The 23,537-nt window shown below is 58.3% G+C and overlaps 4 protein-coding genes across 6 annotated transcripts; all 4 read right to left on the reverse strand.

Annotated features, from left to right (window-relative positions):
- Positions 1–712: 712 nt before the first annotated feature.
- LOC112955563 (neurophysin 1) lies at positions 713–1,917 on the reverse strand. The gene is made up of 3 exons (XM_026048892.1): positions 1,798–1,917; positions 1,427–1,631; positions 713–862 (listed from the first exon to the last, which is right to left on the reverse strand). The coding sequence occupies exons 1-3, from the start codon at positions 1,915–1,917 to the stop codon at positions 813–815; spliced, it is 375 nt and encodes a 124-aa protein (XP_025904677.1). The 3' UTR covers positions 713–812.
- A 2,095-nt stretch (positions 1,918–4,012) lies between these two features.
- On the reverse strand, positions 4,013–6,137 carry LOC112955565 (vasotocin-neurophysin VT-like). The gene is made up of 3 exons (XM_026048894.1): positions 6,018–6,137; positions 4,429–4,630; positions 4,013–4,216 (listed from the first exon to the last, which is right to left on the reverse strand). Exons 1-3 carry the CDS (start codon positions 6,135–6,137, stop codon positions 4,050–4,052), a joined length of 489 nt encoding a protein of 162 aa, XP_025904679.1. The 3' UTR covers positions 4,013–4,049.
- Positions 6,138–8,996: 2,859 nt separating this feature from the next.
- Positions 8,997–22,260, reverse strand: UBOX5 (U-box domain containing 5). Of its 3 annotated transcripts, XM_026048888.1 has the most exons (6): positions 22,198–22,260; positions 16,001–16,089; positions 14,076–14,172; positions 11,958–13,140; positions 10,047–10,193; positions 8,997–9,235 (listed from the first exon to the last, which is right to left on the reverse strand). In XM_026048888.1, exons 3-6 carry the CDS (start codon positions 14,127–14,129, stop codon positions 9,027–9,029), a joined length of 1,593 nt encoding a protein of 530 aa, XP_025904673.1. In that variant the 5' UTR covers positions 14,130–14,172; positions 16,001–16,089; positions 22,198–22,260; the 3' UTR covers positions 8,997–9,026. The 3 variants fall into 3 exon arrangements, with proteins under 3 accessions (XP_025904673.1, XP_025904675.1, XP_025904676.1); XM_026048890.1 differs by lacking the exon at positions 22,198–22,260 and having other exon boundaries at positions 16,001–16,198; XM_026048891.1 differs by lacking the exons at positions 16,001–16,089; positions 22,198–22,260 and having other exon boundaries at positions 11,958–12,797; positions 12,840–13,140; positions 14,076–14,991.
- Positions 16,539–19,229, reverse strand: FASTKD5 (FAST kinase domains 5). The gene has a single exon (XM_026048850.1). The coding sequence runs from the start codon at positions 19,227–19,229 to the stop codon at positions 16,815–16,817; it is 2,415 nt and encodes an 804-aa protein (XP_025904635.1). The 3' UTR covers positions 16,539–16,814.
- Positions 22,261–23,537: the final 1,277 nt, after the last annotated feature.

Here is a 23,537-nt window from a genome sequence, read left to right on the forward strand (position 1 = left end):
GTCCTCTGCTTTGCCGAGCTAAAGCAACCGGTATCGCTGCTCATCTCTCTCCTTTTCCTGTGGCCTCCTGCCCAAACCCTTTGTGCTGATCTCAAATATGGGTAACCAAAATCACACACCTTCCCCAGGTGGGATCGTACCTGGGCTTAACACGCTAGAACATTATTCCCATCACAGGCAAGAAAGCAGTATCTGGCTCATGTGACACCTTTTTCCTCTTGGGAACCTCRGGCTGGAGTATCTCAGGTGCTACCAAAACCTCTTTCTGGTCCCTGTGTGCCTGGTGTTTGTATTTCAGCCCATCCTGGTGCTTTTGAAAGAAAATGGGGTCTGGGTATTTTTGTAGGAACACTGCCACTTGGCTGTGTCTTATTGGCTGGAATAAGTCTTAGTTCCTCTGGTCTCTGCTGTGGCGGAAGGGCCGTCTTTAGTCATTCCTGCTTATTCCTTAAACCCTCCTTTGAATGTTGGTTCAAGGGAGAAGATCACACAGTGCAAGTCTAAAGGAAGCGAGCTGGTTTCTGTGCATCTCTTTCCCTTTCTGCCTCGTCAGCTGTGGCATCACTTTTCTCCAAAAACAGCCTTTTCTCTCCAGCCAGTCACATGAGTCTTTCTGAGCAGACAGCAGCAGGAGTCTGCCACCGAACCAGGCAAACACAGGAAAACAGACTGATTTTTTGGTGCAAGCTTTTATTTCTAGTTACGAACATCACTTAAATTTGAGTCACGGGACTTGCTCTGTCTGTTGGATGTGGGACTCGGACAAGGTGGCGGGTCCTGGGAAGCCTTYGCTGTCCTGTGGTCGGGCTGGGCTATGGAAAGAGCCCTTCTTGGTCGCAAGATGAGTCAAACACGCAGCCCTCTGCAGAGGGAGAGAGCRAGAGCAGCGCGCCGATGAGACGGCATGAAGCCTTAGCCATCAGGGACCCCCCGCGGCCGCTTTAATAACGGATCCAGCAGGACTGTGTTAATTCCGTGCCCCGGGAGCTGCAGCAGCAATGTAATTTGTAGCAGCACCTCCTGCAGCGTTGCCTTTCCGGAGGTTTTTGGAAAGATGTGGCTAATGCAGGAGAGCTGTGTGGTGGTAGGAGTCCTGCTGCCTCTCCAGCCCCCCGTGCTGGGCTGGGTAAAGCAGAGGCTTTACCCCCAGATCCCTCAGTCGGTGCCCTATCCTACCAGCCTCCTGTGCATCATGGTGGGTCTCCCAGTCATGTCTGCCCTGAGCAGGACGGTCTATTGGGTACATAGAGGACAAAGAAGGGTCTTATCTGCCTGTTGGGCTGCATACCCTTCCCCACTTCCAACTCGGATTGCTCCTCGTGCAAATAGGGAGAACGGGCAGCAGTAAGTGAGGGGCTGGGACTCGAGGGATGGGCAGAAGGAAAGTGGGATGAGGTCGGTCCTGCGCTGCCCCTCGGGCTCTCACCGTGGCTGCAGCAGATGCCGGCGGCCGCGCAGCTCCCTCCGTTGCTGCCGCACGCTTTCCGGCCGGACTCGCACGGCGTCGGCAGGAAGTTCTCTTCCTGGCACCGCAGCGTTTCGGAGGTGCCCAAGTAGCAGCCCAGCTCCTCTCCGCAGCAGATGTTGGGACCGAAGCAGTGGCCCTTGTTCCTGGGACCGCAGGGCAGGCACTGCAGCGGGAGAGGTAGGGGCAGAGGTAGGAAAGACAAAAACCATCCGTACTGATGCTATTCTCTTAAAAWAWAWATATATATATATATATATTTCACACCCAGCAGCAGTGTTGGGAGACAAGGAGGGAGTTGGGGAGTGTGCCAGGGTGGCGACAGGACCTACCTTCCTGATGTCCATGTCCAGCACGGCGCGCTTGCCCCCGATGGGGCAGTTCTGGATGTAGCAAGCGGAGGAGAGCGCCAGGAGCGCCAGGAGGCAGAGGGCGAGCGCCTTGCAGGGCATGGCTGCGGTTGCGGAGCGCCGCGGCTGCTCGGCCCGCCGCCCGCGAGCCGTATATATAGCGCCCGGGGCTGCTTATACATGCCAGCGCCGTCRTCACTCATTTCCCTTAAAGAATACAAGGCATTGCTTCCCACACCAAAGGGCTCGGCTAATAGCCGGAGGTCAAGGACGTGAGGTCAGTGCCAAGACGCTCGTTTTCTCCCTGCTCTGGCCACAGCTGGGGAWGCGTGTGGAGCCTCTGGATGCTGTGGGGGAAAAAGGAGTCCCATAGGATGGGAGAGATAGGGAATATTGATAGTTCAGGTTCCTTTCAGCAAGCGCTCAGGCCATGAACGGTCCGTGCTTCTGTGTTCTCCTTGTTAGCCAATGTCTCTGCTTCCCTCTTGACCACAGGTTGGGTTGGAAGATGCCTCTGAAGGCCTGGTAGGCTGTGTTTCACAGAATCACAGAATCATTAAGGTTGGAAAGGACCTCTAGGGATCATCCAGTCCAACCCCGCCTCCTCCAGCAGGGACACCCAGAGCACGGGGCACCTGGTTGCATCCAGGCAGGTTTTGAAGACCTCCGGAGCAGGAGCCTCCACAGCATCCCTGGGCAGCCTGGGCCAGGGCTTGGGCACCCTCACAGTGCAGAAGYTCCTCCTCACRTGGAGATRGAGCTGCCTGGGTTTCAACTTGTACCCMTTGCCCCTTGTCCTATCACTGGTCACCACTGAGAAGAGCTTGGCCCCTTCCTCCCTACGTTTCCCCTTCAGGTGCTTATACAGATTAGTCAGATCCCCTCTCAGCCTTCTCTTCTCCAGAGAAAATAGGTCCARCTCAATCAAGTTTGAGGGGACTAAGTGCTTCCTTTGGGTTCAAATCCCCTCACGTGGGGAATGAGCCCATTTTTTCCTCCACAATGGCCTGGGGACTCCACACTGGAGGGTGAAGCATGTGGTGATGGTGATGGGCTCTTCCTTGCTTGCTGTTGGGGGGTGCTCCTCTACATCCTGCTCGGAAACAGGTGGGAAGAGGCACAGGGACGACACAGAGCACATCCCTGTGTTTCTTTCCCATGCAAATCAATGTGGCCCTGTCCCTGATGGATGCCGAGGATGCGGACGCAAGCAGGGCGCAGGCTGGCGCGTGCCGGCGCGCGTCGCGACCCCTCGCCCGCGCTCATTAAGCGCTTCCCGCCCGGCATAAATCCCCAYGCGGCGGACGAGGGCCCGCAAGCCTCGCGCCTATCGAGCCCATTAGTCCTGGCTTACTTAACGCGGGAATATGCAATCCGGCGGCGCCAGGGCCGTAACCTCTGCCCGGCCCCGCTGGCTGGGGTCGAATCCTGACGCGCTCCAGGGTATGGAGCCGGGATGGGTTGGGATGAGGGGATGTGTGACGCTGAGTGACCCCCAGCTGAGCCCGGCGGCTGCTCTGGAGTTTGGGACAAAAGTTTTTTAGCAGAAGAGCTGTAGAAAAACCCTGTTTTCAGCTCCTTCTGTCACACAGGAGTTTTATGGGTCCTTGCTGCCCTTGGGGGTGTTGGGTGAGTGTCCCTGCCCWCATCCCAGTGCCCTCCGTGCACCATCGCCGTGTCCCCTCCTTCRCCTGCACGAGTCCCGGCTCCTTAGTGACCCCTCACGAGGCACCACATACTGCTGTTCTCCCCCCAAAACCGCATCCAGCCTTTCCTGGATCCCAAAGCAGGCCGGAGAGGCGGCGGTGCCGAGGCCGGGCACGCTCGGGACACGTGTCCCAGCGCTGGGGATGCCAAGGGGCACTGTGGGGAGGATGGAGCGGCTCGGGRTCAGGGCGGCTCATGGCTCCCGTGCTGACGTGGCCGCCGCAGGCCGGCCTCCCGCTCCACCTCCCACCCTGGGGACATTATAAAGGCCAGAGGGACAGTGACGGGCGCCCCACGAGGGTAAGCGGGAAGGGGCACAGGTGGACATGGCGCCTCTGGGACTYGGTCGGTGTGAGGGCTGGGAAGCACCAGGCAGATGCTGCGAGGGGCGACTTGCTGGGGGCAGGAAGCMAAACCTTGCTTATTTCTTTTATTATTATTATTTTATTTGAAGTAACTCTTTCCCCCCTTCCCCATGGCCAGGAGCCGCGAGCAGAGGGGCTCCGCAGGGCAGCATGGCGGGCGCCTCAGAGYGGCGCCGCGGCGCCCGGCTGCCGCCGGCTCGCCAGGCGCATCAGCTTGAGGAGCAGCTCGCCGGCCGAGGCGTCCAGTGCCGTCCCGTTGGCGCCCAGGGCGTCCTGCTCCGTGCCCGCTGCCTCCTCCTCCAGGCACGCGGGCTCCAGCCCGCAGCTCTCTGCACATGGACACACGAGGAGAGCGGCAACAGGTTAGTTGCGCCCTGAGGCGGCGGCCATTTTCTCGCGGCTGCCGCCATTTTCTTGCAGCTGCCGCCATTTTCTCGCGGCTGCCGCCATGCCTCAGTTTTCCCCCGGGCAGCCCAAACGCGGAGCTCGCGCCGTGTTTCTGAGCTCGCCCGTCTCCTCCAGGGCCCGTCGCGGCTCTTACCGTCGCTGCAGCAGATGCCGGGGGCGGCACAGCGACCGTCGGCGCCGCACGGCCGCCCGCCCGCCCAGCACGGCGAGGGCACGTAGGTCTCCTCGGCGCAGCGCCGCGTCTCCGCCGTGCCCACGTAGCAGCCCAGCTCGGCGCCGCAGCAGATGCTCGGCCCAAAGCAGTTGCCCCTGTTGCCGGGGCCGCAGGACATGCACTGCGGCGGGCGCGGGTGCGTTATGGGGGCACGTGCACCGGGGCCAACGCCGCCGCCATCCTCCATCACGGCGGCCTTGGCCACCTTGCCCGGCCACGAGCTGCATCTGCCCTGCTCGCTCTGGCCAGGGCATCATCCAGCTACCCCGGCACTTTAATCTCCAATTTTTGCATCCCTTCCCCCTGTTTTTGCATCCTTTCTCATCTTTTTTTTTTGCACCCATTCTCCTTTTTTTTTGCACCCATTCTCCCCTTTTTCTAACCTTTCTCCCTATTTTTGCATCCTTTCTCCCTCTTCATGCACTTTTTTGTACCTTTTCTCCCACTTCTGCACCCTTGCTCCCACTTTCTGCATCTTTTCTCATTTTTTAATTTTTTCGCCATCTTTTAGCACCCTTTCTCCCTCTTTTTGCACCCGTTCTCCCTCTTTTTACATATTTTCTCCCTTTTTTGTACCTTTTCCTCACATCTCTGAGCCCTTTCTCCCTCCGTTTTTGCACCTTTCTTTTTTACAGCTTTCTCCATCTTCTAGCACCATTTCTCTCTCTTTTTGCACCCTTTCTCCCTCTTTATGTACCTTGTTTCCCTTTTTYGTACCTCTTCTCACATTTCTCCACTCTTCCCTTTTTTCTGCACTTTCCTCCCTTTTTAACAGCCTTTTCCATATTTTAGCACCCTTTCTCCCTCTTTTTGCACTTTCTCCCCCCCCTTTTTTTTGTACCCTTTCTCCCTCTCTTTTCCTTTTTTTACAGCTTTCTCCCACTTTTTTTGCACTCTTTTCCTCCTTTTTTTGGTACCTTTCTCAATCTCTTTGCAGCTTCTCTCCCTTTTCCCGCCCTTTCTCGCTCTTTATGCACCTGGTCTCCCTTTTTTTTGTACCTTTTCCTCACAATTCTGCACCCTTTCCCCCTCTTTTTTGCACCATTTCTCCCCTTTTTACAACTTTCTCCGTCTTTTACCATGCTTTCTCTCTTTTTTGCACCCCTTCTCCCTCTTTTCTCGCCTTTCAACATCTTTCCTTCGCTTCTTTTGCACCCTTCCGCCCTTTTTTGCTCCTTTCTCCATCTTTTTGCAGCCTTCCTCTCTTTCCCCACCTTTTCTCCCTCTTTTTGAACCCTTTTACCTTTCTTTTACACTCATTTCCCATTAAATGCAGCTTATCTCCCGCTTCCTTTCACCCTCTGTCTCATTTTGAACCCGTTAAACCTTCTCATTGCAGCCATTCTCCTTCTAAATGCACTTTGCCTCCCACTTCCCTGCACCCATTCCCTTCTTTTTGCACCCTTTCTCCCTCTCCTTCCCCCCGCTCTCCCCTTTTTTCCCCCTTTCTCCCACTTGTAGCCCATCGCGTTACCACACGCCGGGGGGTCCCGTGCGTGCCCCGGTACCTGTCGCGTGGCCGTGTCGGCCAGGGCCCGTTTGCCGCCGCGGGGGCAGTTCTGGATGTAGCAGGCGGAGGCCAGGGCCAGGAGGCAGAGGAAGGAGAGGGGCAGCGAAGGCTCTGCCATGGTGCCGGGCGCCGGGAGCCGAGCGGAGCCGGGAGCCGCCGTTGGCATCTGCCGCCGGGGCTGCTCCCGCTGCTATTTATGCCGCCGGCGCCCCTTTCCCGCGGGAGGAGGAGGAGGAGATGGGCTTGCTTTTTTTTTTTCCTTTTTCTTAAAAAAAAAAAATAATCTTCCCTCCCAAATTGCTTCTGTAATTGCGGTGATTCAGTGCCGACGCGCGCGGCGCTCGGGGCTGGCAAGTCCCCYGAGCTGCAGGGCAGGGGCCCGGCGGGGACGGTGGCGGCGCGGGGGGGACGCGTGGGGACGGCCGCTGCAGCCCGGGGGTGCTGCAGGGCAGGGTGCTGCTTTGCAGGGTGCTGTTTGCTGGGATGCTGTTTGCCGGGATGCTGCTTGCCGGGATGCTGCTTGGTGGCATGCAGCTTTGCAGGGTGCTGCTTTGCGGGATGCTGTTTGCCGGGATGCTGCTTTGGGGAGAGATGCCAGTTTGGAAGGGATTTGGGGCTGCCGAGACAGGGCAGCTGAGCGTGCGCCCAGCGTGAGGGGCTTGGAGTTGGGTGAAGAAATTGGGCACAAACCTATTTTTTTGCATCCCTTTGGTCCCGTGTTGGTGACCCCGGCCCCACGCAGGGACCGGGACAGTGGGGTGGCCCATGGTGGGTAAAGCGCGGCCCAAGCGCGGCTGCAGCTGCCAGTGAAAGCACGAGGATGGAGCAGAGACACAGCAGCAAAAGGGGGAAAAGAATGCACAATAAAAGGTACTTTGGGGTCCAGCATTGACCTGCCTATTGGGTGGCCAAGCTGAGCCCTGGCACGCTCATGGCACTGCTGGGCTGCCAAGGCCATTGCAGGTGCTGCTGGTTTTGGGGAGCGGGGTCCCCTATGGCATCGCAAGGGGGACTTAGGCATAAGTGCTGCCGAAACGAGGCAGCCAACGGAGAAGGCGGCGGCGGAGGAGGGTGCAAATCCCCCCGCGCCGCCAAACGACCTCGTTACATGTGTGGCCGCGGAGGAAGGAGGAATGAATATTCCTCGCCCAATATTCCCGGCCGGCCTTTCCCGGCGGGAAGCGCCGGGGCGCGCGCGGCTAATGCGGGCCGGGGCGCCGGGCGCACGCGAGACGCGGCCCCGCATTAAGGCGGCCGGCGCTCCATGCAAATGCCTGCGTGCCGGGAATGCTAAAGGGCTGCGGCTGCCGGGAGGCGCTTCCCGCCCGGCATGGCGTGGAAATGCCGAGGGAAGGGGCTGCTGGCGGCCTCGGAGGCTGTTGTGGGATTTGGGCGTGAGGAGCCGCCGTGCTGGACCGCGGGAGGCTTTTGTGGCTCTGCTGCTAAAGCCTCTCCGATGCCTGGAAAGAGATGGGATTTTCCAACCCTCGGGCAATCAGCGGCTCAGGAGGGAGTGAGACAATGTCTCCCTTTCCTAGTGCAACGTACTGGGTGTTTTTGAGGGAAATGGGTGGAAAAGAGGTGTTTTCCTCGCTGCCGTTTCCACACGGCCCTTGCCCGGCCCAGGTCAGGGTGCTCCGAGTCGGAAGCAGAGCCGGAGCGCTGCTCCCGGGCTGGCAGAACATCCCAGGCTCCCCTGGAGCTGCAGCCACTCCTGGCTGGGCACAAAGGTGGAGAATGGGGAGGAGGAAGAGGGTGGACGAAGGCTGAGCAGCCTCCGGGCAGGCATCCCTAGTGCGTGGCAGAAGATGGGGGCAGAATTGCAGCCAACGTCCCCACGGACATCATGGGGTTGCTCCCAACGCGAGGAGTTTTCAGGATCACCCTCTCTCCTTTGCGACCCGTTATCACTTAACGCAGCCCCCGGGTTGCTGGTTTTTGCCAGGCGGGGTCTAACAGGGCTGGGCAGCGGCCTCGCTCCGGGGCAGCTCCCACGCGCTGGCCCTGCCCGTTATTCCGCAAGCGGGTGCCTCATAAAAGACTCCATAAAAAGGGTATTAGAGGCCGGAGGAGCTGATTCACTYGGAGACCCGTTACCCCAGAGAGCCCGGCGCCAACGTCAGCTCTGCCAGGAGAAATTGCCAATTAAGGGGAGCGGCGGGGGGTCACGGCAGCGACAAAACACGGCTGTCACCTCCCCGYGGCACAGCAGGCTGCGTCACAGACGGGACGTGTCCCAGCCCCCTCACTTAGGGCTTTTCTGATCTCCTGGGATGCAAGTATGCGGCTCGGGATGCTGGAACCCCTCAGCAGGAACRCGCAGCTCCTGCCCTGGCTCTTCCCAGCGCCTTCCCTCGGCGCGTCGCGCCAGAGTCATTAAGTTGCACAGTGAGACCCACAGATGAGTTGGAAAGAGCAGGGGACTTGAACCATAATTTTATTAAGGCTTAAATGTCTATCAGGCAGCCGGGAGCCGGTCAGGTCACACGCCACAAACCAGGAGCGACGCTGTGCGATGCGATGGCTTTTCTACAGAGCTTGGCACGAGCAGGAGGGCAGCGCCGCTCCTCCCCACGGCCGCCCCGGTGCCTGCACGGAGCAGGGCGGAACGGGGAGGCTCAGGGAGCTCCACGTGCCCTGGAGCACGAGGCCGGCGGCTGCTCCGCATCCCCCGTGRCTGCTCGGCCGACACGGAAGGGCTTTAACTCTCGGGGAAGCTGAACCCGGGGGCCGCAAGGCACCGACGCGACGCGCGGGCTGGGGACGGAGATCCGTGTCGTATAAATACGCATTCCTCCTTGGAGAAGCTATGGCTTTTATTACCCTCGGACCGCTCTGCTCCGGCGCAATGCTCTAATTCCCCCCCCAAAACTACTCTGTAAGCGTGAGGCGCCCAAGACCCCTCCGCTGGCCCGGCCGGCCCCGCGCCGGCCTCCGTCCTCGCGCGCCGGGGCCGGCCCCGCGCGGCGGCGCCTCCTGCTCCCGTCCTGCCGGCGGCCGAGCCCGCTTAGAAGTGAACCCTCTGCACGTCGTGGGTGGCCACCGACCTCTTGCAGTTCCCACACAGTATYGAGAGGGACTTCTGCTTCTCGGCCAAGCAGGGCCGGCACAGGAGGTGGCCGCAGGGCAGCTGGTACACGGGCTCCGCTTTGAAGTACGAGGAGAAAGTCTTGCCGCAGGAGGCGCATCCCGGCGTCTGGCTGCTCCGCCCGTGCTCTGCAAAGTGAGGGGAGAAGGAGCTGGGTGAGTGTGGGACACAAACCGCGGTGCCAACCCCGTCACGAGCTGGGGACCTACACGTGCAGCAGGGCTGCACCGCAGCCCAGCACCCCTTTGGTCTTGGGCTCGGGGGCTGCCTCAAAGTGGCATTTGCACCATCGGGTTCTTTTAATTGAGGACAGATGACAGCAAAAAAAGGGCTTCTCGCTCTTGCCAGGACTAAATCAGCCTCCCATCCCCTCGCAGCAGTTGAATTAATCACCGGCTCCTGCCTCGGAGCTTTACGCAGCGCTTGGTATTCCTGTCACATCGCGCTACAAAGGGCTCCTCAGACAACTCCTRAACAGCAGCAATTTGAACGGGGGACAGTGAAAAGCTTAATAGCTCCATGTCACGGCGGAACAGCCAAAGCTATTCAGAGGCACGGTCACAGGGAGCTGCACGCCCCTTCCCGGGTCCCTCCGCACCCGCTCCGGGCACCCCCAGCGCAGCGCGGTGCTACCTGGTGTTGCCTGGACCTGCTCCCCATCCAGGCAGCAGCTCCCTGGCCTGCGCCCGGAGCCCTGGGCCGAGGTGCTCCGAGCTCCGCTCTCAGGGCGGCCCAACGCTGTGGGCTGCACGTGGGCAAGGCACCGGGCCTAACCCAGGGGAGCAACCATTAAAACTGCCACCATAACAAGCAGCGGGTTGGCACTGGCAGGTAAGGCTCACAGAGATACCCGGCGATGCTTTTCGACCCGAAGAGGCCCACGAAGAGGGTGGCAGCTCTTYCCCTGCCGAGCGTGGAGCAGAGGGGCTCGCCGCTTACCCGGCACGCTGCCCCACGAGCTGCTGCAGCCGCCCTCGCTCTGCTGGCCCCGCATCAGCCGCGCCGTGAACGACGGCATCGAGCTGAGCGCCGAGGTCAGGGCCGTGTCCAGGCTGTCCGAGAGTCTCTGCTCGTGGGAGACCAGATCTGCAAAGAGAAGCACAAGCTCGAGCGCTGCTGGGAACAGGTGAGTGCCGACACAAGYGCCGTTCGCCTCTGGAATACTTCAGGAGGGGACCTAAACCCAAGCCAAGGGATACAGGTAGCGGAGCTGGAGCTTTTCCCGACGGATACAACAGCATTTCTTTTCTGAGTGCCTGCCTTTGATTAAGTCTGTGCATTAAGAAAATGGTGTCTGCGCCGTTAATTCTGTTCAATAAATCTCCCAGAGGAGGAGCTCGGAACGAGCGCCGCACAGTTACTGCGGCAATCAGGGCTGATGTGGAAAGCAGCTCTCAGGGCCAGGCACTTGCATCCGGACACGGCTCTCCTGAGAGCTGCAGGACCCCAGCGGGCCCCCTGCAATGAAAAATCACAAGTGACTGTCCCTAAAATCCAGCAMGGGCTCCAGAAGGGAGATCAGAGCAGCGGTGTGCTGTCCAGCTCCTCCCTGCAGTTTCTGGTGCTGCCAAAATGCTGTTATTTTCAAGTCACTCTTTAAAGAACACATTTTAAATCAAAGAAAGTGTTTTAAATCAAGGCTTTTCCCTCCAACACATGGCTTAGCACTTTGGGGAAGAGGAGGAAGGCTCTAGGTGCCAATGGGGACTAACAGCAACCACGAGTGCCACTTGACATGTTTCAGATGAGCAGTTTAGAGGAGACACACAAGAAAACTCAACCTACCTGCCTCGAGAGAGCCCTTCTGTGCCCAGAAGCCACGCGAGCACCGGCTGTTTGCAYCGTCCTACCTGCTTGCAATGCAGGGCCTCACAGACAGGGCAGCTCTCCTGGCTCTCGGCTAAATACCAGCTTGCTAAAGCTGCCCCCAGCTGAAGTTTACTCTCCTCCCCACCTTGGGAGTGCTACCTAAAGCTCAGCTTAATGGTACCAGAGGGAAAATTAGAGAATTTGCTGTAGGAAACACAACTATATCCAGGTACGAGCTGCAAAGACAGCAACGCTGATACATGTTTGGTATCTGTGTAAGCAAGAYGAAAACTGAGCAGAGCAAAACAGAGATTCTAGCAAAAGAACCAGCGTGGAGGAGCAATTCCCCAYGAGCTGAGCTCTTCACCACAGACTGGCGATGAGAATACTGTTGGTTTGGGGCTAAACCACAAGGGGGAAGAGATTTTTGGAAAGAGGTGTGGGTTTCCTTGGGGCTTGACTATCAATCACCCCTGATTTCTAAAGACTGTCACTTCCTAAGAAGTCAGCCCCAGCACTTAAATCCTGTTGTGTGGGAGCTGCTAAAGCTACAGTGTCCTGCACTCCTGCAACAGCCTCTAGTGCTAAGTGGGTATCCAGAGCAATAAAYTACCCCYGATTAAAAAAARCAAAACAAAAAAACTACCACATTATGAGCAAAAAAGGTTGTATCYTCATGCGAGTGACTGGAAAGCAACAAGCAGAAAGGAAATACAAATGAAAAAAGAAACAGGGTGACCTGAACCATCAAGAGAGTCGTGAAGCAGCCTGTGCAGGACCAAAAAGGTGAGAACAAGGAGCCTAGAGATGAGGAAATAATGGCACGGAATGAAGTAAATACCACCCCTGGACAGCAGGCTGTGCTCAGGGGGCAAAAATACAACAATAAACTCATCTCCATTGTGATGTCCATCCAAAGCAAAACACAAGAGCCTGAAAAGCCTCCCAGATGTGGCCTGAGAATCTGGACTGGGGCCTCCTGACATGAAAACCAGGCCCAGGCCAGTTAGGAAAGAGAAGCGAATGCGGGAGCCGAGGTACCTGTTGAACAGTCCATTTGGATCAAGTGGGAGTCAGTGTCAGTTTTCATTTTTTTAGCACTGTTCTCTGAGGTAGACACGACAAGCAAGTCTGTGGCGGCGAAGTGGGGCGGCTGCGCGGGGCTGTGATCCATGCAGTCCATCTTCCTCTTGAGAGCGGCCCCGGCGAGGGAGGAAGGCGCGAGCGCCTCGGCGGCGCGCGCCCGGCCCACCAGGTTGGTGCCGGGGATGCTGTGCTGCAGGAGGAAATGGTCGATGCGGGCCTTGAGCGTGGGGTGAGGCAGGGGCTGCGAGTGCTGGCTGAAGGCCACCCCCGTGAACGGGTCGCTGGGCACCCTGCCCCACGCCGCCTCGCTGCGGTTGCACTTCTCCAAGGTGCTCTGGTCGATCACCTTGCCCGAGGGCAGCAGCATGGGCAAGGTCATGATCTCCAGCGTGATGGGGTCCAGAAACTCCTCGGGGACGTCCTGGACGGCGTCGACGAGCTGGCGCAGGGCCTGCCGCTCGCTCTCGCCGGTGCCGAAGGGCGCGCAGTCGCTCTCCATGGGCGCCCACGGCTCGGGCTTGGGGCCGCCGGCGTCCTGGGCCGAGCACTGGGAGGCCACCTGGAAGACGCCCTCGACCACCTCCTGCGGGCACGACTTGGCCGGCTGGCCCCACACCTCCAGCCGCCTCACGCAGGGCAGCCCGCCGCCGGCCACGTGCGTGATGCAGATCTTTAAGTGTGACACGTTGCTGAGCGAGGCAGGCCCTTTGTTCCACAGGTCCTGGGATGCCGAGCCGGGATAGGAGAGGACGTTTTCCATYTGATGGAAGGGAGGCCTCGGCTTGAAGCCTCGGTGGCCAAACGTCACTTTGCTTTGATTTTTTAGCACAGCTTTGCCCACCAGCGTGAACGCCTCTTTGTCCGACACGGGCTGACCGGCCAGGCCCGAGGACTGGCCCTCGGGGCTCTGCCAGGACGTTTTGTTGCTTGAGGTAGAGGTGCAGACTTCGAGGCCCGTGAAGGTTTGGTACCCTCCGGAGGAAATGTCGATATTGATCCTGCAGATCTCGATGTTGAAGGGAAAAGAGATGGTGATGTGGACCGGCGGCTTGATGAAGTACTCGCTGCGGAAGCCACGGTTCCTTCTGGCAAGGTCTTCAGAGATGAGATTCTCCACTTCATAACCATCCGCAGAAATCTGCGTTTCGGGAGAAGTACTGGCTTTAATTTGAATCAGGAAAATAGAAAGCACCTGGTTTCACAAGCATTTAAATAGATCCACAAGAGGAAGCACAGTGGGAGCCCAGCTGCAGTTTTGGGTGCAGCTGAAAACCACAGGAGATCCCTGCTCCTTAAGGAGAGCAGATCCATTCCCACCCTCCTCCCAGCCTGTGGTGACACCCTCTCTTCTCTGCCCCTCTGTTACTGACAGGTGAGATGCAGAGCTCATTTAATTTGGTAAAGGAGCAGAAAAACACGTATGGTTTGTGGTTTTCACCATGTCAGTGAATTAAAGCAAGGGCTGCAGGGACTTCAGGAGCAGAGCTGGCTGGTTCACCCCTCGAGCAGGTGTCACCCCAAATTCAGGGGGCAGAACCAACGTTGATGCCAACACGGGCAGATGATGGATGCGAGGGCCTCATTCTGCTCAACTAAATTGGGATCCTGCTCCCCAGCAGGTTCTGATGTGCCCAAAACCTCCCTTCAGGGCTTCTGCTGGAGGAAGGACAAGCTTGGAAACCACTAGAGACCCAGAGGAAGGAGCTCAGGAGAAGCCAGGCCAAAGGGAGCCAACTTAGCCATGAGAGTAAAACCTACAGTGACTTCTGCAGGCATCTAAAGCTAAAGCAGCCACACCTGGGAGGACATAGCTTTGTCCTGCTAGGAGACCCTGAAAATCAGGGTGTTTTCCTTCCCCRTTAGAACACCCGCAGCGTTCTGACACCAAACACTGATTTTCCAACATATTTTCAACTCCATTTTATGTCCACGTGAGCGACAGGCAGATTCTGAGCACCCCAGACCCTGGATCTCTGCATGCAGCGAACCAGCCCTCCTCAGCCCCGCTGAGTCCTGCACGACAGCTCCGCCTAACCCCTCCAGCTCCCCAAACATCCCCCGTTGCCCTTTTACCTTGTTGCAGTGAATTCGCGGCTTGAACTGTGGGAGACAGACGTTTATTACCATCTTTGCAGCTGCAGAGAGCTCACTTTCTGAGCATCCGATTCAGCTTGTAAAGAAAAAGCAGAATAAAAAGAAGTGAACGGCAGCACACGGTGAAAGAGCCTCGTGTTTCAGAGCCGGGGCCAACTACGAGTTTGGTGGTTCCAAAACGTGGCTAYGCTCTGAGTCAGGGAGGCGAAATCCGTGTCCGAGAGACATAAGAACCTACGGTGAGGACATGGGATTGAGAGAAACCCGCACAGAAACATTCACATGGGAGCCCTTGCAGAAACATCAGAGTTTGGAAAAGGCTTTTCTCACCAAAAGCTTCTTGCCTATGGATTAATCAGTAATTAAGACTTGTCTTAATCAGTAATTAAGACTTGTCTATCTGCTCCCTCAGCAGCTGGAGGTCTTGGACATGACTCAGTGTGAGGTGCTGAGCTCGGACAGAGCCTCCTGGGATGAGGAATCGGCTCTGCCACCACTGATGTAGCGAGTTGAGGGCTCCAGGACGCGCAGAGGAAAGCTAAGATTAAATACAAACATCACTGATTAGTATTTAATAGCTGTGAGGGAGCAGAGGAGCTCCGAGACAGCTGATCTGTGTCTGACCACAGACCCAGTTGGTTCTTCTGACAGTTCATTACAGCAACTCAAGTGAACACGACTCAAATTGGTTGTATCAGATGCCTTTTAAGAAGGAAATTTTCTGCAAGGTGAGAGTTTTAACCTTATGTTAACCTTAGTTTAAATATGTCATTGCCTTGGGCAGCTTTACAAATCAGGAACCTGCTGCTGCTTTCAGGAACAAGTAGCCCCTTGAGTGATTTCCTACCGAGGGTGTTAGTTCAGTCGAAATGAAATTGCCTTTTGGGAGCACTTCAGTTTGGCCCTGGGAGCAGTGACCGCAATGCAGGGAGGCCTCTTGGCCAAACTCACTTTACCTGCCCACAAAGCACAGCCCAATACTCCTTTCTAGCCCCATTTTTGCTAATACAGAGATGAAGAGCCATTCCCACCCCTGAACGGGGAACAACTGAGGAAGACAAGGAGGAACTCCTGCTGCAGCCTCGTCACAGCAGAATTCTGCATGTGGATTTTTGAACTGGTCTAGTTTTTGGCCCATGTTTCTTATGATGGTAAAGATGCCCAAATTAATAACAGATTGCACAACAAAAARTGTTGCTTTTGGTTCATTCTGGACCCGGTGCCTGGTTAATTTAGCCCTCTGAGCTCTGGTTTTGTGAAAGACGGGGAACTGCTGCCYTGCTCTTCCCTTGCATGAGCCAGTCAGGAAGGAAAGCGTCTTCCTAGCCTGAGGCTCTTACTCACGTCCTCGATTTTCATTTTGTTTTACCGAGCTCTCAGCATCCTCCGGCGACTAGTTTTGGTTAATTAAAAAGAACTTACTCCTTTACTAAATTTGCAGTCTTTCAGTGCATATTCAAAGCTATCCAAATTATCCTTTTTGCCACCCCAAGCTCCTCTGGGATCTTGTCTAAAACAGTGTTTTCCATAATCAGCCCATTCAGTGCCTCTTCCTGGTTGTCCTGCAGGCAACCAGGGAGCTCCAGCAGTGCAGAACATGCACAGCAGCCACTGAAATGAGAGGCTCTGCGTTATCCAGTATTTGAGGGAGGGCAATAAAACAAAAACATTCCAGCCACTTTACATCAGGCAGCGGAATGAGCTCACAAGGCGGTGGGGCAGCAACAAGGCTGCAGCCGCTCGTCTTTCCCACCCTCCGCCTCAAAACGTCGCACTGCAAAGTGGTCAGAAAGGTCCGGCCGCTTCCGCAGAGGCGACGGGAGCGTCTCCTGCTGCTCCAGACGGGTAATTCCTGCAGCTTTGCTGAGATGCACTTCCCTGTGCAGCTCAGGAACTGCCCTCACCTCGGAGAGAGATGCCGTCTGGAGGCTCAGGAAGCAGCCGSCCGCTCTGTCTTCAGAACATGGTGCAGAAATAAGACACGGGCCACATCCTGAGCAAGAAAATAACACAGTGAGCAACGTGGCAGAAGGGGAAACGCACAGCCTCCAGAGCAGATGCTCCGCACAGCGAGAACGCAACAGGCGCCGTCACCCCGGCACAGGAGAAGCCTCCACTTGGATTTGCAGCCCTGATTCCTCCTTCCTAGCAACAGATGCAGCAGCAGGATCATTATGGGAAGTAAATCCTCGCTGMCAGCCACTGCTGAGAGCTGAAAATGAAACGAACCTGTCAGGTCAGAGCATCCCGGCTCTCTGCTCAGCTTTCGTGTCTGCTTATATCCAGACCCGGAGGAACCTGGACTGCACATCCACCTGCTCACCACAGATCAGCAATACTGAGGAAACAGAGATGTGTGCACCCTGCACGGCCAAAAACCATCCCAACTCTCTCCTACCTCTCACTGTGGCTCTGGCACTATCCTATTCCCAAGCATCGAGCCACCAAATCCACCCGCTTTCACTCAGGGGGAAGGAACAACAGTAATTGTGGAGAGAAGCACATACAACAGCCGGTTTTATTTCTAATGGAAACAGCTGAGGATCTACAGAATAAAGGGCAGCACGAGACAGCAGACGGCGAGCAAAGCAGCAGAGAACCGGCCCGCATGCCGGGGCACCCTCAGCACGCAAAATTCCTGCCAAAAACTCAGCTAACATCCAGGTCCAGATCCCGAGGAGCCTCCGGGAGAGCTCCGAGCGCGACGCCAGGCGCCGTTTAGGGCCCCGCTCCCCCGAACAGCGCCGGGTTGAACACTTTGTAGTGCAGGTAGCTGAGCTTCTCCGAGCGCGTGCGTTTGAGCAGCGGGAACCATTCCCAGAAGGGAAGCTCCACCGGCACGTAGCCCAGGCGCCGGAGCTGCCGCCGCTTCAGGCTGTGCAGCCCCAGGAGCCGCTTGGAGCAGTAGCAGTAGTGGTTGCGGTTGGACACCTGAAGCGCCAGTTTCACCTCTCGAGGCTGCTGAGCGGGCGCAGGAGGAAAGGGGCCTTCAAGAGAGCGCTGGGAATTAGGTAAGACTTCCAGCCTGGCACCAGGAGCTCCATGAGCACGACCTGCAGCCTGAGCTGCTTCCAGCCGCTCCCCACCGCCGGCCCTGGCTTCGTGTCCCGCTTCCGCAGGAGCCYGGCCACCAGGTCTGCCCTTTATGAGCTGGGTCAGTAAATCATCCGTCAGGCTGACTCCGATGTCTTGGAGGTGCTGGTGTGCAGCCGCCCCGCTGAAGTTGAAGGGGACGGGATGTCCGTCCAGGGCCAAACGAACCTCCAGATCGCTCGATCTGGTGTGGGGCAAAAGCATGTGGCTTTTCACGTACTCAGGGCCACCCAGCACGCTCTCCAGCAGGGAAACGGCCTCCACGATTTCAGGCCTCACGTAGATTTCCTCCTCRGCAAAATTCAAAACCATCTCCGTGATCTCCTTGGAAAGCTGCGGGGAGAGGCGGCTGCCTTTGTAACCTGGACACTCGATCTCGACGCTCTTGCTGAGGGTGAGCAGGTCCTTCCCGAGCTCGTATTTGCTCTCTCTGGTTTTCTGGACAAACTCAGCGCTCAGAGCAAAGTCKATGAGGTCGGCTGGGAAGCGCTGCACGAACGCCAGGCCCAGCAAGCCAGTAAGAAGGTGCTCTGGAAACTTCTCGAATTCGTGGAGCTTTCTGTGCATTTGCTCTATGAGACTGGAATAGAACTGCTCCTCGTTTGGGGGCTCGTAGTCCAGGCATCCAAACGACCACAAGAACTTGGCAGCGTCTTTGCTTCGGCAGTAAGTCACCTTGGACGGCAACGCGGCGGCTACGGCGGCCAAAATGTCCTCACTGTAGTAGTGCAGGGACGAGCAGGCAAGAGCCACGTGCATGATGCCCTGGATGTTTATCGTGGGAATCCGAGGGGGGATCACTTTTCCGAGTTGCCTCAGGAGCGGCAGGTGGTCCATGCGGCTGTAGCGGAGCATCTTGAGCACGTTCACCAGCGCGTAGCTGCTCATGTCCTCCATCTGGAGGGCCACCCTGTCGGCAATCTTTTTCATGACGTGGTCAGAGATACCGCTGATGGACTTGAAGAGCCCTAAGCAAACGGCACCCACCTCCTCCAAGGTGAAGGCGTCCAAGTACTTCAGAATCAAGCTCTCCAGCTTCTGCACCAGGTCCGCGGGCGACTTGCGGCCCTCRCCTATGATATAAATGAGCTGAACGACCTGGGGCAAGGTGAGCTCCTTCCAGTGCATGTTGGCAAAGCTGAACAAGATGCTCAGGTAGGAGGGCACGCTGCGCTCGAGGCAGCGCCAGCAGTCGGCCACGAGCAGCAGCTGCTCCACGTCCATGTCCCAGGCGCGGCGGCAGCACTCGCGCTCGCAGGCGCGCAGCGCGGGCAGCGCCGCGGGAGCCCCCACGCGAACCAAGGCCTTGAGGGTATCGAGGAGCTGCGGGGTGCTGACGGAGCGGAGGGCGCGCGCGGCGCCGCGGCACAGGCTGCYGAAGCGCGGGTCGGAGCGCAGCGCCGCGCGCCGCTCCGCGGGCAAGCGGCTCAGCCGGCACAAGTACCCCGCGAGGGCTTCGGCGCTCTCGCTGTCCCCGCACGCAGACACTCTGCGCAAAATCGCCTCCCCCTCCTCTGCGGGAAGGGCCTYGATGGGCTCCAGCGTATTGTAGCTGAGAGACTGGTATTCGGGCCTGCCCTTCTGGAACATGCGTGGGTCCTCCTTAGAGTCGTGCATCTCTGCCCTTTCCTTCTCTGCCTCTTCCTTGGCTGGTGCCGAGATATCCTGCTCAAGGAGTGGTTTGAAGGTTGGGTCCGGCAGGGCATTTTTGGGAGCCGGCTCAGCCTGCGCGGAGGTGGTGCTGACCGTCCTCCGAATCCACCCGGCGCCAGCGCTGCCGAGGCCGGGGCCCGGGGCCCTCCGCGCAGCCCCAAACCGCTGCGAGGCAGCTCTGCTCCCGGCGCGGGGATCGGACGAGACGCTGCAGCCCGCAGGATTCGGCGGCCRGGTGGCGGCTCCGCGCTCGGCTCCAGCGCCGGCCCCCGCTGGGCTCTCTTCCCTCTCGTGCTCCCGCCGGCCGCTCGCGCCCGTGCGCCGCGTGGCGAACGCAGCCACCCTGCTGAGTCCCGGGAAGCTCCGCCGGATTAGCACTGTAGCCATGGCTCACAACTTAGTGGGGTCAGAACTGCTTCCAGGTACTGAAAAAAGGGCAGACGAAGAATGAGTGGCTTCCACCTGCCTAGAGGCACTTTTTAATCTACCCTTACGCTAGCCGCAGCTAAGAGGAGGTCGCTGTTTCCCCTCCTGAAGGGGGATCGTTCCCAGYGAGGCAGCAATTCAGTCGCTATCAACCACCAGTTTATGGAACAACAGCTCAAGAAAACACCCTGACAATTAGATAAACCTGAAGACGGGGCACATAACACTTCGGTATTAGCAGCTACTCAGCAGTTACAAGTAATCTGAGAGAAACTGGAGAAGTTAAGGGAAAAAATATCCTTTCTTTTTCATTTTGCAAGGGACCCAAACTACTTTTCATTCATTTTAAACACATGGAAAACATTTTTTGATGGAGCTGCACCTTCAAAAGTCTTTTCTGTGTTCAAACAGAGCATCCTGCTTCAACATCCTTCTGACACACAAACCACCACCCAAGGAGCTGCGGGAAYATCCGCGGAGCAGCAGGGCTTCTCGCACGAGGGTGTCTGCAAATGGCTGTGTGAAAACTCTCCTGCAAACCAGCAGTGGGAAAGCCAGCCCATAACCTGCAGTGAGAAACCAGTGGAATAGAGAAAAGCAGCCCTGGAACAAAGCCGAGGGGATGAGGATGAGGGGATGAGGAGCTTGTTGAGGCGGTGCTGCCGGGTGAGCTGCCAAGTGAGCTGGTTTCCCGGTGATCCAGACAGGGATTAACAAAGCCCCAGGTCAGCGCTCCGTGCAGCGGGTCCTTCTCCCACCCCACGTGCCCACCCCCACGGATGCCGTCGACTCCTTTCCTACCACTCGCCCGCGCTCACGCTGTCCTGAGAACGAGACCCGCAGGACACGAAGCCACCAACAAGGCTGGAGCCTGGGCGAGGCTGCAGCCTCAGTACGCACCGGCCTCGGTGCTCCTAACCGGGGGCAAACGAGCCCCGATGGACACTGCTCCCAGCTCCGCCTTCCTCGCCAGGATCGGTCAGGACGTCCCACCAGCGCAGGCAAATCCCACCTGCAGGAGGAGGAAGGGGCTGCCGCGGGATTAGGGGATTACACACAGGCCTGGCTGAACAGAAACTGGGGTTTCTCACTCCTTTGGAGGACAAAACTCCCACCTTCTCCCACGCCCCGTTAGCTGATCTCCTCCATCACAACAGCAGAGCACAGGCTCCTCCCAAGGAAGGGCAAGATGTGGAGACAGGACAAGGCAAGAGACCGAGTGACATTTTTGCTCTGTTTTCCCGAGACATGGGGAGCTGGGAGGGCTGATCCTGCTTCTCGTGCTCCCCAGGCTCCTCCTTGGCAGCGGCAGCAGGAAGGGGAGTGGGCAGGCAGGGAACACGTCTCTGTGCTCTGCTGCTGCTCCCTGCAGGCTGCTCTGCCTCCAGCTCCTTCTCTCCCAGGATGGCATCCCAGCACAGAGCTGAAATGCCTGGGAGAGGCCTGTGGAAGCAGAGCAGCAACGARCTGCTCCCAGGCACATCCATCGGATTAATTCACTCCTCAGGGATCAACCGTTTTGACTGCACAGAGGCAGCTGAGGCCACCTCAAGGTCTCTGCTCCACAGCCACAGCTTGGGGACAGTAACCACCAAGTGCCTGGTGAGCAGGAGCAGCCGGAGCAGCRACAGCCTCAGAGGTCCCGAGCAGGRAGAGAGACACRAGAAGCAGCCAGGGTGGAGAACAGGGTTGGGGACAAAGAGCAGGGAGGCCAAGCCGAAAGATTCCTGGAAGAAGAAAGAAGATCCAAGAAGGATGCCAAAGTAACTAACACTGGCAAATCAGCATGATGAGGAGCTCATCAGGAGCAGAGGCTGCCTGGAACGTGACCTGTGTCTCGGCCCAGCACGTGGGAGCACCGTGGCACAGGGCAGAGCCCGGGGAGGAGGGCGCGGGAGCCGCGTTTCAGCACCCAGCGCTGCATTGAGGGGCGACTTCCATCTCTGCTGGCCTCCGTACCCAGCCTGAAGGGGCGGGAAGCGACGCGAGGCCACCTCCTGGAGACCACCTCCTGGAGGCCACCTCCTGGAGGCCACCTCCTGGAGGCCACCTCCTGGAGGCCACCTCCTGGAGACCACCTCCTGGCGGCCGGAGCTGCAGGAACGAGACCCTTCCCCTCCGGGGGTGTCTCCTTGAGGAGCTTCACCTGGGGGACGTTAAGGGTGGTTCAAGCTGCTGGGCGAGCTTTATCCGACCTAGGCTCCACTCTACCTGTTTTGCACATCATACATTTGTTTCTCTRTGGCTGAGACACAGAGAAGCGCGAGCGAGATGCATGCCACGTATTTWAAGCAAATTCTGCTCGCCTTGAGAGCGGAGACCATTCAGCAGCTCAGAGCCGCCAGGAGCACCTGCAGGCCGGGAGCCAAAGCGAGAGGCCGGCGCGGGGCCGGGCGCCTCGTGCAGTGGGCACGGTGACGCGCTCCCGCCACGGGAGCACCTCTCCCGCACTGCTCCSGATCCGGCAAAACGGCCGTGGAGGAGGCCACGCCACGCGGTGACAGAGAGGCCGGCGCAGGTCCGGACACCTGCAGCATCCGGGAAGAAGCAGGTCGGGTCCAAGAGACCTTTTGCCCCTCACCTCACCCCATCGCAGCCCCCGTTATGACCTTCCAGGCTCCCTCAGCGCTCCCTYCCCGGCGGAACCTGCCTCCCTGCCCGCCCCCGGAGCGCTCCGTGTTTCCCTGGGGAACCGCGACACCCCCCGACCGCGACACCCCCGTAACCACAACACCCCCCCGCAGCCTGGGGAACCCGCTTCCCAAGCGCTCGTGTCCCAAAGGGAGGCCGGGCGCGGGCCCGGCCCTGCGGGCGCAGCCTGGGGCCCTTCGTGCTCCGGGTCCCGGGAGCCGCGAGGGAGCGGGGCCGGGGGCAGAGCTCCTCTTCCCGCAGCTGACCCCCCCCCGCGGCTCCCTCGCCCCGCACTTACCCCGGGCGGCCCGCAGAGAGCCAAAATGGGGGAGAAAACGGCTTTTTCTGCCCCCCTTTCCTCCCCACCGCASCCCGGCTTAGCCGCAGGCAGAGCCCAACCCGCCGCCTGTAGACGTTAACTCAGCCGGGCGGGCGCGGCCCGGCCCTGCCCCGCGCGGTGTAAACACGCGGGCCTGCCCGTACGGACACGGCCCCGCGGCCGCCACAGGGCGCGGCCCGGCGGGGAGGAGCCCCCGCGCATGCGCCGCGGCCCCAACCGCGGGGACCGCCACTCACCGCGGCCCTCCGCCGCCGTCCCCGCCGCTTCCGCCCGCCTCACCGCGACGCGCTTCCGGCCTACGGCAGCCGARCGGGGCCCTGCCCGCGAGCGCGCGCGGCGCCGCCAGAGGGCACCGCGCGCCCGCCACACCCGCGCCTTCCTCACGTGACGCCGCGCCGCGTGACGTAACGGGGCRGAGCCACGTGACGCGGGGCCTCGGCCTCGTCATGGCGGCCTGAGGGGGCCGCCATCTTGGTCCGCCATAGGGGCCTGTCCCGTGTCCCCATCCCCGTCCSCGTCCCGCTCGGCGACACCACGAGGCAGCCACACGGTCACGGTTCAGCGGGGCCTGTCTGCCGTTTATTGAGCCGGAATAAAAATCCGCCGCGCTCCGAGATACATACACATATAGACCCGCATACATATGTATATATGTATATACATATACACACATATCTCTGTACATATATATATATATATGTATATATGTTCACCATAGAAAACTGCACAGGCGGGAGCTCCTCGYGCCACAGTGGCCTGGTGGGAACACGCAGCGGCTGCACCTTTGCGGTGCAAAAATCCCCAAATATTGCATTTTTCCCCCTTTAGTTTTCTCGAGCTCTTTTCTTTCAGTACACCGACCAGAAGCAAAGTCAAGACAACCATGTTTGGAAGTGAGCAGGGGACAGGACAGACACCCAACATCATGAAGTAATTTCTTTTTAAATATTTTATTTTTAAAGTATATATATAGATATATATTTATATTTTTTGATTTTTTTCTTTTTTTTTTATTTGCAAAACCTCCTTAAACGCAGTTCAGAGAACCATCAACAGTCAACGCAGAACAAACAGTAACAGAGTCGAGTTCAGAACACTTCTGGTTTGAATTCACAGTAAGAGCAGCGGGAGAGCCCGAGGCTCCGAGAAACAAACAGAGGAGGGAGACCACGAGGCCGGGAGTGAATTTACAGGCGGCAAGATCCAAAACTYGGGACGAAAGGGCCTAATGTGGGGTCCCGCGGGTGCGCGGAGCCTGCCCGGTGTCGGGACGGCCGCGCGAGGCCCTGGCGGCTTCT

This window comes from Nothoprocta perdicaria, unplaced genomic scaffold (assembly GCF_003342845.1).
Source record: "Nothoprocta perdicaria isolate Ctin4 unplaced genomic scaffold, notPer1 scaffold_58, whole genome shotgun sequence".
NCBI classification, from domain to species: Eukaryota; Metazoa; Chordata; class Aves; order Tinamiformes; family Tinamidae; genus Nothoprocta; species Nothoprocta perdicaria.

What these genes read in the sequence shown, in the direction of transcription:
- LOC112955563 (XM_026048892.1), bottom strand. Translation starts at nt 1,917, where the DNA reads ATGCCCTGCAAGGCGCTCGCCCTCTGCCTCCTGGCGCTCCTGGCGCTC. An exon ending in TGGACATGGACATCAGGAAG is followed by an intron (nt 1,632 to 1,797) that starts GTAGGTCCTGTC and finishes CTCCCGCTGCAG; the next exon opens with TGCCTGCCCTGCGGTCCCAG. An exon ending in CGGCATCTGCTGCAGCCACG is followed by an intron (nt 863 to 1,426) that starts GTGAGAGCCCGA and finishes CTCCCTCTGCAG; the next exon opens with AGGGCTGCGTGTTTGACTCA.